Below are 18031 nucleotides of genomic sequence, written 5' to 3' on the forward strand. Positions count from 1 at the left end.
CTGAAAATAAAATGTAACTGGTTGTCCTGTATTTTTGTTTGCTAAATCTGTTTACCCTACACCTGGAGGTAAAGAAATAGCCCTAGATGCCATCCTAGTCATTCTGAATATTATGTGTCCTATTTTGTTACTTAGAGCAAGGTAAGAACAAACAGAACATGATATCTAAAAGATGTTTCTAGAACCTTGGACAGAGTCCTTAACATATAAATATGCAATGTATTTTTTGCACTAGTTCTGTGGAGCTGTATCATAAAATAAATAAAACTACGGAAATAGACCACTCATCCTTTTGGAAGTGGTCAGACATCATTAGAGAAGGATTTGATTCATTCATTGACTGAGTATTTATTGAATGTTTATTATGTGTAAAGTACTATTGAACTATGAGATATATATGTGTGAAGTATATTTGTGTGTGTCTTTCTGCCCTCACAGAGTTTATGTTCCAGTGTTCCAGTATGTAAAGACAATACATACTGATGGTACCAGTCACCATTGCTAAGTGTCAGAAGGGGTTTACTTGCTACTGTACATGTGTGGTTTGGAAGACTCTCGTATGGGAGATATTAGCTTCTGTAATATAATGTATGCACTACAAAATCAAGCTTTATCTGTAACTCTGATTTTATTTTTCTAAACACACAGATTCTTCTTAGTGGTATTTTAAAGAATAATGTTATTTAACAAAAGCAACCTGATGCCATCTTCCTCCTTACTGCCTAGGCTCAGCTCTCTAGGAGAGGTGTTCTCAACTTTAGCATGAATCAGGGCTTGTTGGAATATAGATTGATGGGCTCCATCACCAGAGTTTCTGATTCAGGATTCCTGGGGGGGCCGGGAGGGGGGGGGCAGAATTTGCATGCTGCTGGCACACTCTGAGCTTTTCTTGAGTTTTCCCTATTTCTTGCCTTCCATACCCATGTTGACACCAAGGCTTATTTTTCTTATATTCTGTCTTTCCTTTTCGTTGCCATTTTTTAATTGGACTTCTGTATTTTCTCTTGGTGGAAGGAGGTATACGGGAACCCTGCTTTGTGGATGGTTTGTGTTATCTTTGTTTTTTCTCTAATTCTCTTGCTTTCAAACATATCCTTAACTCTTGGTTTCCTTTCTCACACTTTTATGAGGCTGCAGTAAGTGAATCTGAGAAACCCCTAGAGGTAAGGAAGTCCTACTGTGGTTTGCTGGGTAGTGGATAGAGAGTGCTAGGTGAGGGATTTTCTTTTATTCTCATTAAACTTAATAAGGAATAAAAAAAAGTTCTTGTTATGAAGGAAGATCAAGAGAAACCCAAGCAGTATCACATGGTTTCAGCATTTGAATTCCACGGAGGAAGGATACACATCGAAAGTGTATTATTTAGAGATGAGAGACAGAGCAAAGAAAATAACGATAATGATTTTTTAAAAAATTAAGTAATACTTCGCCTTTTATAAAAAGTTCTCACATGCATCATGCCTTTATGCTACTAAAAAGGCAGGAAAATTATTATTTGTATTTTAAACTCAGAAACTGAGGGTTATGAAATCAAGTGACTTGTTTAAGGCCACAGAGCCAGTTAGAGGAAACAAAACTGGATTGAAGTCATCAAATTCTACTATGATCATCTTGTACTTATGCCTCTACTCTAAATTTTACTGTTATAATCATTATAAAACATGCTTTACAAACAGGGCTTCCTTGGTTCTCTAAGGTAGAACTTAGCCCCAAATTCAGTATGATGGACTATAGATTTGTCTCATACACTTTGCTTCATGAATATGTGAGTCATTAACATAGAGCTATACAGAATTTTAATTGGAATCAGATCTCAGAGTTGAGTCTGCAGTGTTGAGAGTAAGTACTATCTACATTAAACCTTGGTGTTACTGAAGTGCAAAGCCACAAATACTGGTCTATTTGTTTGCATAGTGGCTGTGATGGAAAGAACCCAAGTTTCTTTCCTTTCAGTTCTGTCAAGCTATTCTTTATTTTTAGGACTCTTTTTGTTTAGACTATAGGTAAGTCCACCTGCACTCTTCCAAGTATCCCCAGTACTTTCTAGAATCTTTTTATACCAACATTTGGACTTTTTGCTCTGGATTTTTATCACTTCCACTGGGCTCCTGTTAAGTCGTGAGGCCCTACTTTTTTGATATTTTCTCAAGAAATTGGAAAGAACTTTGTTTGAGCCACAGCGAATCCAGGTCTTGAATTACTTCCACATGTTCAGGCTGTCTTGCCTTTTGAAAATCTAGACTAATAGTTCTCAAACTTTGTTAGGTTAGGGACTCCTTCAGTTAGACAAAAGTCTTGAAAGGCAGATGGCCTTACCAAACTGCCACTGCCAAATAATTCTGGAGTGAAAGGGAAGAGCACTGCTTTTTAAAAATGAAGTGCTTGATTTACATATATACATTGTTTTCAGATGTGGCTACATTATACACACCAGTACAAAAACCTTCATAATGTACTGAGGCACTTCATTATTTACTAGAGATCTGAAGATCCATTTGAGTATAACTCAGATTTATAAAATGATTTCACTTGTAGCTTTTGCATATGATCTCTAGGTATGCAAACCCATTGCTGAAATTTTCTCACGGGCAAACCTAGTTATTTGGGTTAACCACAGAATCCTTTGCTGAATCCATTGGAGAAATGTATTTATACATCAAAAAGACAATCTTCGGTAGTATGCCGGAAATTTTATGTTGCAAATTTAAAGCCCATTTCAATATGTGAGCTAATAGAATATATGAATTTTATATCTGCTAGGTCTATTAGAAGAGATGCATAGAAGGGAAGAGTAGATATGTTTGTGCGTTCAAGACCAGCAGAGTCAACTTTTACAAAGGAGACACATTCAGTCCTTTTTTCTCCCTAATCCTTAATTTGATGGCTTATAAATTGGCTATTCAGAGGAAGGACATAAATTATGCAAGAACACTCTGTAAACCATAAGTTGCTACATAAATAAAAACATTACTATTTGATTAATTCTCCTAATAATGGCAGCACTGATACCAGATGGAAAATTTCCCTTGATTGATCTCAGATTATTAGCACATTCACATTTACCCCAAGTAAACATAGTGACTTACCACTACCCAATTTTCTTCCTAAATTCAGTAGTGAGTCACTATGTTTATTTGGAGGTGTGAAAACTGCAGTCTTTAAGAACAACTGATTCCCATAAAGATGCATACATTAATTTACATAATGTCCTGACTTAAACTGCAAGAAGGCAAATTTCATCTTAAGTAATGTTCTATTTCAGTGTTCACTTCCATGTTGGATACCTCATCTCCATGTCTGTTGTTTTCCTTTCCTCCTAGTCTCCAATTTAAACTTATCTGTTTTATGTCCTATCTCTTAGATTCTTTCTAGCTGATCTGAGAAACAAGGTTTGTTTTGAGAAACTAATTTGTTTCCATGTATCAGAATTCAAGTATTTAACTCTTCCCTGGCAAATTATGTGTCATTTAACAGGGGTATTCTGGAACCAGAGGTTTACCAGAAGAGCAATTCTTACAAGAATTTCAAATACGATAATCATCATCATTGTGGTAGGTATTCTTAGATACAGGAGGATCTATGTGAAATCACAATCATATAGGTGGTCACTTATATGGAGGCACATCCATGGAGTACCCAATATGTCTGTCCCATTATGGAGCTAAGAAGGAGCACTGGCAGAGAGACCAGGAGATCTTAGCTCTGGAGTCACAGAATCCAGGTCTGAACCACCATCTTCCCCATCTTAAGGACTGAATCCCCTCAACAACATCCCTATAAAATGATCATCCATTCTCTCCTTGAATATCTTTAATTACAGGAACTCACTCCCTTTGAGTGAGTTCCCACCCAAGTCTATCCCACCTTAGAGCAGCTCTGTTGTCAAACTTGTTATTTTATTTAATGGGAAGAATCTCCCAATAGCTTCCAGTCATTGCTCTAGTTCTACCTTTTGGAGCCAAACAAAACAAACTGTCTCCGCCTCCCAACCATTTTAGTAATGCTAATAATAGTTACCATTTATAGCGCACTTATTACATGTTAAGACCTACTCTAAAAATTTCACATGTATTAATAAATTTAATTCTTAAAACAGCACTATAAGGAGAGTGTACTACTACCATTCTCATTTTATAGAGAAGGAAACTGAATTAAAGAAAAGTTAAGTGATTTTTCTAAGGTGACAAGGTTTGGTAGTGGCTGAGCTTGAATTCAAATGCAAGCAATCTGGCTCTAACACTGAAGCTCTTCAGTACTACATTAAGCTACCTCTGAAACTCAGATACTTGAATATGGCTTATACGATGCCCTGAGTCTTGTCTTCTACAGGCTGGACATCTCTAGAACACCCCTTCTCCATAAAGGGTTTCTGGGATTTTGTTTTTCAGTGGCAGGGTGCTTTGTTCCTAGGATGGGGACACAGCTGGGCCTTCTAGAAGAGGCTTGCAGTGGGATCTCTTTAAAATCTGAAAAAATGTTTCCAAACCTTCCCTTCTACCTGCTCTCCTACCTTCCCTTCCCACGGTCCCCTCAGCCCCCTGCTGCCCGGCCTCCAAGGGGGCCAGCACTCACCTGTGTGTACGAACATGTGCTTGACGTAGTTCTGTTTGGCGGTGAAAGTCTTGTTGCAGAGAGTGCACTCATAAGGCTTTTTTTCGCCTTGCCCACTGGCTGTGCTGTGGCCTGCGGATGAGGCCAGGGGCTGTGGCGCTGGCAGCTGTGCAGTAAAGGTCGACAGGCCGGGCTGGGACACTGTCACAAACTGGGTCTGCTGGCCTGCCAGGGGCTGTGGCAGGCTGAAGAGGAAAGGCTTGGGACCGCTGCCCGCGGGCTGGGTAGTGAAGAGGGCCGGCAGGTAGGTGTTGCCAGCTGTGCCAATGACCTGTGTGTTGCTGGTCAAGGTCAGAGGCATCCTCAGGTTGCTGGTGAGGGTTTCTGTCTGGCGTAGGTAGAGCTGGGTACTTGGCAATGGCTGCCCGATGGACGTGTTGACCGAAGGCTGCTGCAGGACGCTCTTGTCGGAGCTGTTGCTGACAGTGATGACCGTGCTGTCCATCTCCACCTCGTTGCTTCTCTCCGGAGAGGAGGCACCTGTTTCTAGCTGGTTCGGCTGGGGGGCACCCTCGGCAGGGGCTTCCGCAGCCTGCTCGGGTTGGGCGGGTTCGGCCTGGCCATCCCGTGCCGCCCCGGCCCCAAACTGCTGCTCCACGGAGTCGGGCTCGGTGCCTATGGAGGAGCTGACGCCCGAGTCGAAGCTTTCACCTTTGGGCTCACTCTCGGTGCCCTCAGCCTGGTCAGTGTCTTCTGTGCACTCCTCAGACTCGTTGCGCTCCAGGATCTGCACCCTTTGCTGCCCATAGTAGTCGTAATCGTCCTCCATCTCCTGCTTGATGTGGATGTTGCCCACTAGCGTCTGGATGCGCACAGGCCGGGGCTGCTTGCGGCAGTGCGTGGTCTCCGGGGTGGTGGACAGGTAGCGCTCCATCTGTTGCGAGCGCTCATGGATGCGTGTGATCCAACTGGGGTCTTCCATGTGGTGGTCTCGAGGCAGGCCAAGCGCAGTCTCGTGGTGGCTGACCACCGCACCGCTGTAAAAGGAGCGCTCGCCGCTGCCATTCTGCATGGAGCACGCGTAGAGTGCCGAGTAGATCCTGTCCACGCTGTGCTGCGGGTGGCTCTGCAGGTAGCCTGACTCCGTGTCGCTGCTCTGGCCTGATGTTCCTGACTCGGGAGTCCCCCGCGGCGTGTCCTGGCCTGAGTCCTGGATCCCCGGGAACACATCGCCCACGTTCTGCGACACGATGCGCGTGCACTCATCGATGACTGTTTTGATCTGCAGGATGCTGGCGGCCGTGAGGATCTGCAGAGCTTCTGACTGTGAGACGCGCAGCACGCCGCTGTACATGAAGTCAATGAGCTTTTGCACTGACTGCACTGACACCACCGACGGGATCTCGATGTCGCTGTAGCCAAGCAGCAGTTTGTCCTGGAAGAAGGGGCTGCCGGCTGCCAGCACGCAGCGGTGTGCGCGCAGCATGCTCCCGTGGATGCGCACCGTCACGTCACAGAAGTGGCCACGGTTGCGCTGCTCGTTGAGGGTTTCGAGCACGGAATTGCTGAAGTTGTGAAGGTTGATGCTGTGAATGCGCTCGGTCATCCCCTTGCAACTGATGTCACCTGCGGCATATCAGGGCAGACACAAAACAGGGCATGGGTCAGATCTAGCTGGCTGCGTTTCTAACACCTGGGTCTCAGGCGAGTAATGCTCACGGCTCCTAGAAGCACCTTCCTTGCAGACACAAGCGGAGAGATGGACAGGCTGCTGCATACAGGCCATAGGTATGATGGCCTCAGGGAATAAGGCCTTGAATTTTGCCCCATTTCCAGCCTTAGTGGCCCAGCAGTTTGGGATACTGAATCCATATTAGTCCCCCAGAGCTTCAGCTGAGGTTGACAGTTGAAGTTGAATGGCTTAATAAACCAGAAGGGTCGATTTGCCTGCTATTCCCACAGCTTCAACAAAGAATAACTGAAAGGCAAAGGGAAGACTTGTTCCCAGGGCACACTCTCTACCTCCGAGTTAGGCCTAAGTCCAGGTCCTCTGGGAAAGTTTACATTTCTCCCAATTTATTGAAGCTCCTCATTTTATTCATAGACAGTGACAAATAAGTTAACAAATAAGTCCCCTTCCTATTAATATATATGGCATATTACCAAAACCCATACCATGTATGCAAAAATTCTTGGAATATTCCACCTAGTAGACTAATGTCTACCAAAGAGCTGCCACCATGTTTTCCAGATGAGGGTGGGCGATATGCTAGCGAGAGGGGCACTCTCCAGCTGCTTTCTGTATCTACTCATTTTTCTTGTCCTCTCTGCCGACCTGTTTGAACTATTTTTATGGTGGTTGTATGTGACATGTGTGGTTTTCTGAATTTTCTGAGCCTTAATGAGGAAGGAATGCTAAAAAGGTCAGAAGTGGCAGTTCTGACCTGGGTGACTACAGCACACTAGGTGATCCTATCTATTGTTCAAACTGAGCACTTTTAGAATGAAAGGGAACACTGTCAATAATTAGGCCAGGATAGCAGGAGTAAACCAGAAGTGCGATATATGATCACCTTAGGTAATAGGGAGCTCTAGGCACTTGCAGGAAGAAGTATTACGCAGCTCCCAGGAGGAAGGCAATAGTCAGCTATGTGGAGGCTGTGAAGAGCCTGACCCACTGCTACCCCTATACCTCAGGCTATTCAGACAAAGGATAATGTTGATAACATTTGGATTCAGACTCAGAAAGACAACAGACGGCCATAGCACCAGGTTTTAAGGCTTAAGCTATATTCTAGCTCACCTCTCAGATGGCTCTAGAGAATCCCTCCCCAGATTATTCTTAATCAGATTCCCCATTCTTGTCTTCACAACTGACCAATCAGCTTGAGACAGGCCAAGTAAGTGGGCCTTCCAAACCAAGTGGCCCAAGTACTAATTGTTGGCCTGTGACCCAAATCCCTATGTCTTGTGAGAAGCAACCCCAGAAGGTAATGGCCTGCAGACAGGAGGAATGCCTACCTCCTCAGGTCCTTTCTACACTGCCTTAGGATAGAAGGCCTACTCAGGAAAGTCTGAGCACAACTAATTTTTCTACCTTGCTTCACTTGATCACCCTCAAGCTGTCTGAGCTTAACTTAATGAATGCCTTCAAGCTCTATATGCTCAGTGATACAATTTACACTAATTTATGTAAAAGAATTCTTTCTTGTTCCTGACCTCCATCAGGTCTGTTATGTGCCTAAAGTATTGCATTAGGCTACAGCTTCTATCCCTTTAATTTATGTAAAACAAGTTCTATTTGCCAGATTAAAGAATCATGGTGAATCCCCTATAACTGTGCTAACATAAAATATAGCCCCACAAGAAGACACCAATAACCCAGGAAGGGATTGTTCAGGAACTCAGTCAGCAGACTAAATTCCCAGTTCTGAATTCCAAGAACTGAATTCCAAGTTCTGGCTGAATTTCCTATTACCATGATAATAGTAACAGCAGCAATCATTTTTTTAAAGCTTACTGTTCTAACTATTTTATGTATATGATTTCATGAAATCCTCCAGCAGCTGTAGGAAGTGGGTAGTATTATTGTTCCTATTTTACAGACGAGAAAACAGGCGAGAGAAATTAAGAAACTTGCTTAAGACCACAGAGGCAATTGGTGATAGAGCTGGAATTTGAACCCAGGCAGTCTGGCTCTAGAGTTTATCCTCTTAACTACTTTACTATATCTCTTGCTTTGTCTCTCAATGAGGTCTTGCCCTTAGGTATTCATGGGTCTATTGTAAAACTGTGAGAAAAGATTTTCCCAGTATTTCTTCTAGCTACAGTTCTATACCTATCCATGACTTAGCATGGCTTTCCTGTTTCTAGGCCTTGAGGCTTCAAAATAGCCTCATTCATTTAACTTAAAGAACATATTTTTTAGATAAAACAATGCAAGAAATAAAACAACTTGTTCTGGCACTAAGATGTAAAGTTTTCTATATACAATTTTACTATTACCAAGGTCTCTTTCATTTAAGTAAAACTGGTTGTGTCTATGATAAAATAACCATCTCTGTGTAGGATGGATTTATTAAAATAATTTTTGTACATAGGTGAAAAATACTCTTTAAACATACCTTTGCTTTGCTCATAGCATCAGTCACAACAAAAACACTAGAGATGTCATATATGACAAAGTTGTCTTCTTTCAGATAATAATGGGAAGCAGCTCTATCATCAGTATCATAGTAATTAATATCCATGTAGTGCTTTACAGTATACAAAACTCTTTCATATGTAACATCTCATTTATTCCTTATAATAATCTATGTTTTCAGGATTTAGTATAAGAGAAAGTCAAGGCTCTCAAAGTGCCTAAATGCCTTGCCCAGAGTTGTACACAACTAGTAAGTGACAGGGCTGGGATTAGAACCTGTGCCTTCTGATGCTCTTTCCACTGCATAGCACTGGCTCACTCAGGAATGAAACTCAAATTGCCCAAGATCTACAGTCATCTTAATTCTCAGTGGAAAAAACTAAAGACACCGAAAGTGATGATGGAGGTTGCTTTAGAGATCAGAAATTGTCACACACAATCACACACACAAGAACACTTATGCAATTTCACAAGAAAATCCAAACTGCTTATTTGACCAAACTGGATTGCAAAATTTGTCTATCTAAAGTCATTTAGCTGGTTATCTGCTAAATAATCTGAGTTATGATTATTACAGTAATGCTGTCACCAACTTCATGAAAAACCACAGAGACAGACTTAAACCTGCACATACATATAACTTAACCTGAGAAGCCTGGTTGGATTTTTATAGACACAATTCTTAAACATACCCCTGAGTACACTGGCCCCACACTGCAGTGAGCAGTCATGAAAGGCTGAATGGATTTTTGCTGATATGAGTACAGATGCGAAGGGGGACCCTGCCTCTCCATTCAAGCGCGCCTCATTCCTCCAGCACACAATGCTGAGGCAATTCCTTTCCCAGGCTTTCTTTTATTTTTAACACTAATACAGTGGGAAAAAAGTTTCTGCCACAGCAAGGCGAAGTCCAGGCTTTTGTGAACATGTCCTTTTCATCCAATGGGCATTAATGTATAGATTCCAATGGAATAAATCTGAAATACTCTACTGTAGAAGATTTGTCCGCCATTGAAAACAAATCTTGATTAGATGGTTATTCAGGGACTGTATAGGAAGGATGGTGTGAAAATGCTAACTCCATTCTTTCTTAGATTGGCACTGAATAGGCATTTGGGCTATTCAAAAAAAAAAAAAAAAAAAAACCAAACTCCAACCCTCTTAACTCTACAAAACCATGCAACTTTACATAGATTTATGTGTATTTGGGGATGCCTCCCCACCTGAAAAAAAATCCACAATAGTACAAACATAGAACTAGTGGCAAAATGAAAAAGTGATAAAAAAAATTTAGTTTTCTATGTGTTTTAAAATAATAACTACCTCCTTTTCACCAGAGTAAAAATATAGAGTTAGCGTGTGATGGCATTAACTAGAAACATGCAAGGAATTGTGCAACTGAAGCGATCATGTATTCTCAGTGACTGTTCTGTGAGCGAGCACAACACAGATGGAGCTGAAGCGGGGTGAGCACTGAAGGAAAATCTGCCTGTGGTGAAATAGGGGATAGAGGGCTTGACTCTGTTTTTGTAGGAACCTGGCTCTGGCCTGTCCCTTAAACTGCGGGGGTCCAGGGATAGGACTTAGCATGAGAATAAAAAGCTGCCTGCACACAAGAGAAAATGAGCAAGAAAGGAAACAGCAGGCAATACGATCTCTTTTAATTAGATGTGAAATCCAGTCCTTTCTCAATCAGGAGAGCAAAAGGATATATAAAATGAGACTAGTGCAAGGGTAAGGTGCTAAGGGCCGGGGAGGCATGGGAATTTGAAGTCTCTATGATTTGGGAGAAAACACCAGCTCTCAAATTAAAACCAATCTGGTATACGAGGTTCAGAAAAGGGCATGAAACAGAGGTAGGGTAGCCAGGCCTCCATAACCCAGCCTCATATACCATATGCTTTTCCACATTGTATCTTGATACCTTTAGTGTGTGGAGATTGATCTTTCATGTATCAGGAGATTAATGATGATCTCACGCTATGACATATTGGTGGTGCTCGCCATGTTGGTCACACTAGGGAAGAGCCAGTTGTCACTGGAGAAAGGAGGAATGCATTTTGGTAATTCAGCCCCCTTAGTTTCCAAATGCCCTGGCAGGTGTAAGACCTCGGTTATATCTCCTTCACCTACTCGAATATGCCAAGGGGGCTTGCTGAGACCCTGTGCTATAGGAGGTATAGATGTTTTTTGCTCACAGGTTCCATCCAGAGCAAATGGCCCTGTGTCTCCCTACACTTTCACTGGCATCTTCACAATATTTAGAGGGTGACTGGGTACACTGGGGAAATCATATATGCAAGTGGAAGGCAGCAGGCAGAACAAGACCTCTTTTTCCTACCTTGGCTCCAGACATCTAGCATATCCCAGCTGTCATTACCTCTGTAGTGGGACCACAGGAGGGCCATCAGCCTATGGAAAGGGTCGCTGACAGTTTCACTTACCCATTCTTGGGTGAAAAGGGGGACGCTTTGGGCCATCTCCTAATGAAGGTTCTCCTCTATCTTCCAGATTGTCTAAGCCCAGTGTGGAAGAACCGTCAAGGATTTCAGCATGTTTTTTAGCCACTGGTAACAAAATTATTCTCATAAAACATAAATTAATTGCTGAACTTTCAGAAATGTGACTTTGAAACATATTTTCAGGAAGGAACTATCTATGAAAGCTGGTGACTGCCTGAATGCTTTTGTAGTTACTGATTATTATTTTAGCTGGATAAAGATATTAAAATTACTAACTGGTTTAAAGTACCTGCAACATCATTCTATTTATGATCTCAATACTGTAGTTGAGGTCCTTGATTTTATGTTTGGGCTTTAACAGATATCTACAGTTTTCCTGAATGGACATGTTTATATTTTCATATGGATAAAGTCAGTGGCTTTCATTAGAATCTCAAAGAGTTCTGTGTTTCCTTCAAATTAAGACTATGAATTCAGATTCAAGCATTCCTCTTTAAACTTCTCTTAACTACTTTCAATAATCAAAGCCTCTAAAGCTGACACAGCCTTCACGATTACTATCAGGTCTGTTGAGCATCAGGTCTGTTGAGCTGATGTTTTTCATTAAGTTAAGCTGATAGTATTTTGTATAATAAAGTAACCTATCTCAGCCAAACTTACAAAAGTTACTTTGCAGAAGAGAATGATTGAAAAAAAAGGATTGAAAGGGAAGAGAGAAATGTAGATAATAAACTCCCAACGCTAGCTGAAATCTAGAGGATTGTGACAGTTTACAACTGTTGAAGCTAATATTATTCAGAAAGATTTGGTTTGAATCAGGTTTGTATCAGAGTGGATCCCTTTGATAGTTAACAGAAATTCACAGAAGAATTAAGAAACCTCCTTTAACATTTTTAAATGATTAAATGTTAGATTTATAATTTGAATAAAAAGTAAATACAAACTCAATACATACTTTTAATGCAGCCAATAGAGTTCACTCAAAAGTTCTGTTGTATTTCTGATGGATAGGCTGCCTTTCTCTCTTTTCTCCTCCATCCCTCCCTTTCTTTTTGCTATTTTGCTGCTAAGTTTTACTAAGCTTCAGGTATGGGGAGCAAGGAAGCAAAATTTATGAACTAGGAAAACATCTCTCCCATGATTCTCAGGCCCATCCCCAAATCTTGACTCATCCTCCATCTCTGACTTCCTTTTCCTCTCTTTACGCCATTAAAAAGTAAGAGCTTTATATTTCATCTGAAGGCTGAGAATAGATTTACATTACTGGTGAGATTTTCAGGTCCAAAGGAAAAAGTAATTCTGGAAATCCTTTTCACTTGGCCTTGGAGGCTCTCACAGTTTCCCTTAACCCAGATCTTTCTTTGGCTTGCCTGATTTTAAGTTATGTCTGCTGTTATCCCTAAGAAAGGACAAAGGACATGCTTGACCATATGTCTAATGAAATTGCTCTTGGGGCCAGTTGAATTTTCACCAATTCATTAACGAAACATTTACTGTGAATATTCCAGTGCAAATGGACCCATAAGGATACAGATGATATGAAATCTAAAACAATGGAAGAAATTCATCCTTAAAGACCTTTGATATCTGAAACATACATTAATCAATCAACTTTTCTCAGACCTCAGTGCTCAGGAAAAGCTGCAACCTGCTTTTATGTTTTTGGACCCTGTAAATATCATAACTAATCATGTTTCTCTCTTGACTTTTTTTTACCAGGGAACTCAGAATTAAAACTTAGCCTATGCTTTAGCAACTAGGACTTCATGGTATGCTTTTCTATGTAAAATGTTCGCCAGCCTCATTCTATTATCAATTCCTTATTTTACTTCTACTCTTATATATATATTTCCTACATATTTACCAGTAACTGAATATTCTTTTAACCCAACTTAAATCCCTTCAGTTATGAGGTGCATCAATTTCATGAAACCAATTCTAACCAGTTAAAACTTCCATTTTGAGTATTATCAAGATACATACTTCATGAATTTCTATAGCTTGAGCATCTAAATGCACTGAAATAAAATATTGAAACTCTTAGAGTATACCTTGCGAAAGCTAAATTTTAACTGTGTGAACAAAGGCATTGGATAGATAATTCCAGACAACATCTGAAAGACACTTATGCCCTCATTCCAAAGTTGAAATGAAATGACTTCTTGAGGAGAGAAGACCTGCTGGGACTAAGGAGAAAAGTCAATGAAATCTGAGGGTGATGCCTTTAAATCCTCTTATATTGTAAACCTTTTGAGGCACCTTTTAGGAGTTTCATTTTTTTTTTCCCTCTAAAGCGCTTTCCTTACAAATTTAGCTGCTGCCCTATTGTAACCTTTTCCTTTGTTCACTAAATCTGGGGAACAAAAATACAGAGATGCTACATCCGTGGGTGGGATACAAAAATGAACAAAAGGATCTATTTAAATTCACAACGTTGTACAGTTTGAACTTGGCTTTAGATAGACCTTAAAGAAGGATCTATGTATTCAAGTGTATAGTTAAAAAGTAAGGTCCCTTATTTTGCTTGAGAAAAAATTATAAATTTAAAAAGTGGCTGTATATAAATCAGTATCTTCTTAGTTGATAATCTACTCTTCTTTTGGTCCCTACATCACCATATACTGATTTTATAGGAAAAACAAACTTTTAACTTCAATGAGCTCAAAGATCTTATATCTAACTTCCAGGAATGGCATTCCTTTGGAAAAATCTCATCAACGGGTGATGAATTATAGTTATGTGAGAAATTAAGTTTTTGACTTTGGGAAAACTTTTATCTGGACTTCAATGAGTGAGAAAACAGAACCTCATAGTGTCATTTTAAAAAAAACTTTCTGACTAAAAGTATCAGAGTTCCTAATTCGTATAACTTCCTTTAGTCCTCTGTTGCTGTGCTGTTCTGAAACTGCTTTTGAAGCAGGTCTTCAGATTCATGCTCAAATCTTCTCTTTGCTTGGGTCTTCCCGAAAAAAATGAGTTGCTTCCAATGTGACAACTGATTTTCAAGAGTAGCTCTGTTTGTTGGCAGGAGGGGCTACAGGATTTCGCTATGAAAAATGTAGATTTGAGCCATGATAGATTGTTTTACTAAGGAGTGAAGGTGAAGGCCTTGTATCCGAAAGCAACAAAGAAAAGCCAAGCAAAAAGGTAAATGTGTTTTGCTGGATTACTGGTTAAAATGGGAGCACAGAAGTGATTTGTGTGGGCCAGTTTAAGAGAGTAGCTGAAACTCATCTGCCCATCTAGGTTAATCCATGATGAACTAGCACAGGAAATCCTTAAAAAAAGAATAAGATGTAAATTCTTTTGGCTTATGCTGAGATGAAGAATATCCTAAATAAGTGTTGTCAGATAGAATTCAGAACCTTGGGAGGCATTGGTAAATAAGTGATGTAGAAGGCATACTTTATAATTATTCTAATGAAAAATAAGTTATTTTAATTTTATTTTTACTGAATTCTTTACATATTTTTATATAATATTTGTATCGTCTACATATTATTGAGAAAAGATACTGACCTATAAGAGTCTTCTATAGTTACAGCTAACATTCTAATGGTCTAATTTCACTTCAGCGTTTTGGTTGGATTTGATTTTCTCAGTTTTCTCCAAAATAAATCTGCACTAATCCAAGAGGTTGGTCCTTTTGCCTTCCTGTGCACAAGTACATTCATCCTTACGTCTCTTCGTCTGAACTTTCCCCCAGTTCTAAAATTATTGTGCTTTCTCCACTTACCAAATCTTATATAGTTTTATGAACCCAATTCAATGTATTCAAAGCTCTTCTTTCTCTGTGAAATCTTCTATGATTACTGGAATCCATCCTGCATTCTCTCTTTTCCTAGTTCCACTGGTTGGTGAGGTAATAAACTCAGACATTAATTTCTGGTTTGCTTTTACTGAATTACAAAACTTTCATAATAAGATAATCTCCCCCTTGTCCACCTGTAGGTAAGAAAGGCCAAGTCTTTGTATAAATTTACAGGTTCCTTTGCCCCAAGAAGTTGTGGTCTCAAAGCCAAGTAAGCCAAAAAGACAAAGCCCTAAAATAATTTTCTTTCTTAATCTAGGTCCTCTAGAAGGAATTGTTAATCTGGGCTCTGTCTGGTGTGGGGAGGAAAAGGCCGGTCCTTTGGAGTTATGTTAGGGTAGCATTACAGATAGAAAAATAATCAATTTGCCCTCAAATGGGGAAGGTGCCATGGTCTCTACTTACACACGACTCTAGTTGGGGTACTTGCTTGGCAAGCTTCTGAAGACTGGACATAAAGAGGCACTGTTTTGAGAGGAATAGTGATCATCTTGGAGCTGGGCTGATGGTCAGTAGCAAGGACCACTGTAAAGGGCATCTATAAATCCAACTGAGGCAGCAGTACCTGGCATCAGAAGGACAAGACTCAGTGGCATCTTTGTGGGGTGTCGAGCAATGCCAGTTATGAAGACCACCATGGATTAAGGATCTGACCCCTCCCTAGATTTCAAGAGTCTTGTAACATTCTAGGGAGGGAACAGGAGCCCTGAGACTTGGCTGTATTTTTGCCAATGTGGCGACAGGGGCTTTGGGTTTAATTTTCTTTAGAAGAGCAGTGGATTGTTTCTTGTACCTGAATGTTGAAGAGTAAATCTGAACTTCCAATACATATAACACATGACTTAGTTCTTAACAATATATGATTGTCTCTTTTCTTTTCATTTTTCATTTGTGCCTGTCTTATCTCTAAAAGAAGACTTCGGGCTGGCCGAAGGCTAGCGCCTTGCCTTGTTATAACTACAAGTACAAACATATATATCACTGGATTCCTCACAATGCCCAGCACATCTGTTTATATGAGTAGGTTCTAACTGAGTACTTGTTGGGTCAGCTCTGCATTGCACTTCACGAACTTGCTGGTATAAGGAAACCTCAGGGTGTACATTTCTCTGAGATGTGTCTACATGTTATAGTCCCAAGAGGTCTTTCCAGGCCCTGAAGTTCTGTGCGATGCTCTTCTTCTTGTCCTTTATTTCCCTGCCTAGCCACAGTTGTATTTTCAATATGAATTTAAGGTCTAAGGCAATTGTTTTTTTTGTGAGTTCACTGAGTTTCCCACAGACTCTGCTCATTCATTTATGATTTCTGACACATTCCATACTGTCCCCATCTCCCTGAGCCCATTTCCCCCAAAAGAGAGCTCACTGGATCCTCCTGTCAGCTGAGGATTCAGTGGAACACAAAGCGGAGCCACACTTTGTTACCAAAAATGAGAAGGGATGACCAGTCTGCGACACATTATAAAAACGATCAGGCCAAACTCCCATCGCTCTTGCCTAACTTAGGCAAGCTAAACTGCTTGCTAACAGATGTTACAGAAAAATCTATCAATCGGCATTGATAACGGGTATTTATATTTGCGTTAACAGAGAGATTGTTTAGAATATTTTCTCTTGGTGGCCACTGGGTGTCCTCATTTACAAAGTAAATATGCAATATTTAGGGAAGGTCACCAGAGAGACTAAAAACACTAGTTTTCTCTTTGGCCTTTCACATACTGGGTAGAAATTTATTGCTGAACTCACAATCAGGTTATATATTAGTACTGTTTAAAAACCTTCAGGTCAAACTGTTAAAGTTTTTAACCAAAAGTAACTTATTCAGGGTGCAGACATGAAATTAAAAGGCTGTTTCCTCAACAGAGGGGACTGTGATCCAGCTATTAGAATGAGCCCTTATTCATTTGAAAATTGGCATGGGATTTTGACTATCTGCCGAGAGAGCCAGCAGAGAGGAGCAGAGAAGGTCTTAATTTATTCTTGAAAGAAAAGAGAACACCAAATATCTCCATGGGATATTTGTTAGATTCTGTTTTTATCTCAACTTTTCTGAAAACTAATTAAAAATAATAATGAGAAAGATAAAATATGTCCTTTGCCTGGGAAACCTAAAATAATGTGAAAAATGGTACAATGAGCTGGGTTAGTATAATGATTATCAATCATTTCACATTTAAAGACAAAGAATTAAATTATTCCTTTGTGGATCAGTTATCCCACCTGTAAAATGAAGATGCGTATGCTTCACGGGGATGTTTTAGGGACAAATAAAGTAGAATAGGGAGGCCCACAGGGTTGCTAGGAAGACAAACTATACGCGAGATAGATTTAATGCATTACTAATATTCTAATTGTGGTTGAGTCACAGTTGTGTGTGACTTGTCCCTGCTGGTAGACAGGAGTCAAGGCCAGAGCTCACACAGCCAGCAAATATGCACTGATTTGTTGCTCCAAGGCACTGAGTGTGACACACTGCTCAGCAATCACTCTGTGCTCCCTAAAGTGATTTTTTTTTTTTTACATTTCTAGGATTGTCATCATCTCTAAATTTATACTTACATACATCTATGATGATATTCTTTCCTCTCACAGCACAACGGACTTCTGCTTCCCCACCTTGCAATTCAAACTCAAGATACAGAACTACTATTGAATATATAACAGCACTTGCCCTCAAATGTCATACTTAGCCAACTAGCTAATATTTTTTGAAAGTAAACTTTGCTGTAATAATTTTTTTTTTCACTAGCACACATCGCCAGCTTAATTATTATTCTCTGGCATGTCATTTCAGTATATAAATTATCAATATGATTCTGTGTCATAACCAACAATTTACACAGACAATATTGAGGAAACAAGGAAGCTCTGTGAGCTATTCACTGCCTTTCAAAGATATTCTACAGTCTTACTGGCTTTGCTGAACAGGCTTTTCTGTTTTTAAAGTACTACCCACCCATGCCCCTAGTACAGCCATCTCTAACTCTTAACAGTTAAATCTGCAACAACACACAATAGCCAGGTTAATTTCACCCTGAGATTGTACTAAACGATCACAATGGAC

The 18031-nt window shown here is 40.3% G+C and overlaps 1 protein-coding gene across 24 annotated transcripts in view; it reads right to left on the reverse strand.

Moving 5' to 3' along the window:
• The window catches only part of ZBTB20 (zinc finger and BTB domain containing 20), a 760184-nt gene that overhangs the window by 10287 nt on the left and 731866 nt on the right, over window positions 1-18031 (reverse strand). For all 24 annotated transcript variants that reach the window (XM_076001586.1, XM_076001621.1, XM_020287367.2 and 21 more), the window contains one exon: window positions 4573-6177. In XM_076001586.1, the coding sequence (XP_075857701.1) occupies window positions 4573-6177 (1605 nt within the window). The remainder of the gene's footprint in view (window positions 1-4572; window positions 6178-18031) is intronic.

The sequence above is a fragment of the Microcebus murinus genome, chromosome 1, assembly GCF_040939455.1.
Source record: "Microcebus murinus isolate Inina chromosome 1, M.murinus_Inina_mat1.0, whole genome shotgun sequence".
NCBI lineage: Eukaryota > Metazoa > Chordata > Mammalia > Primates > Cheirogaleidae > Microcebus > Microcebus murinus.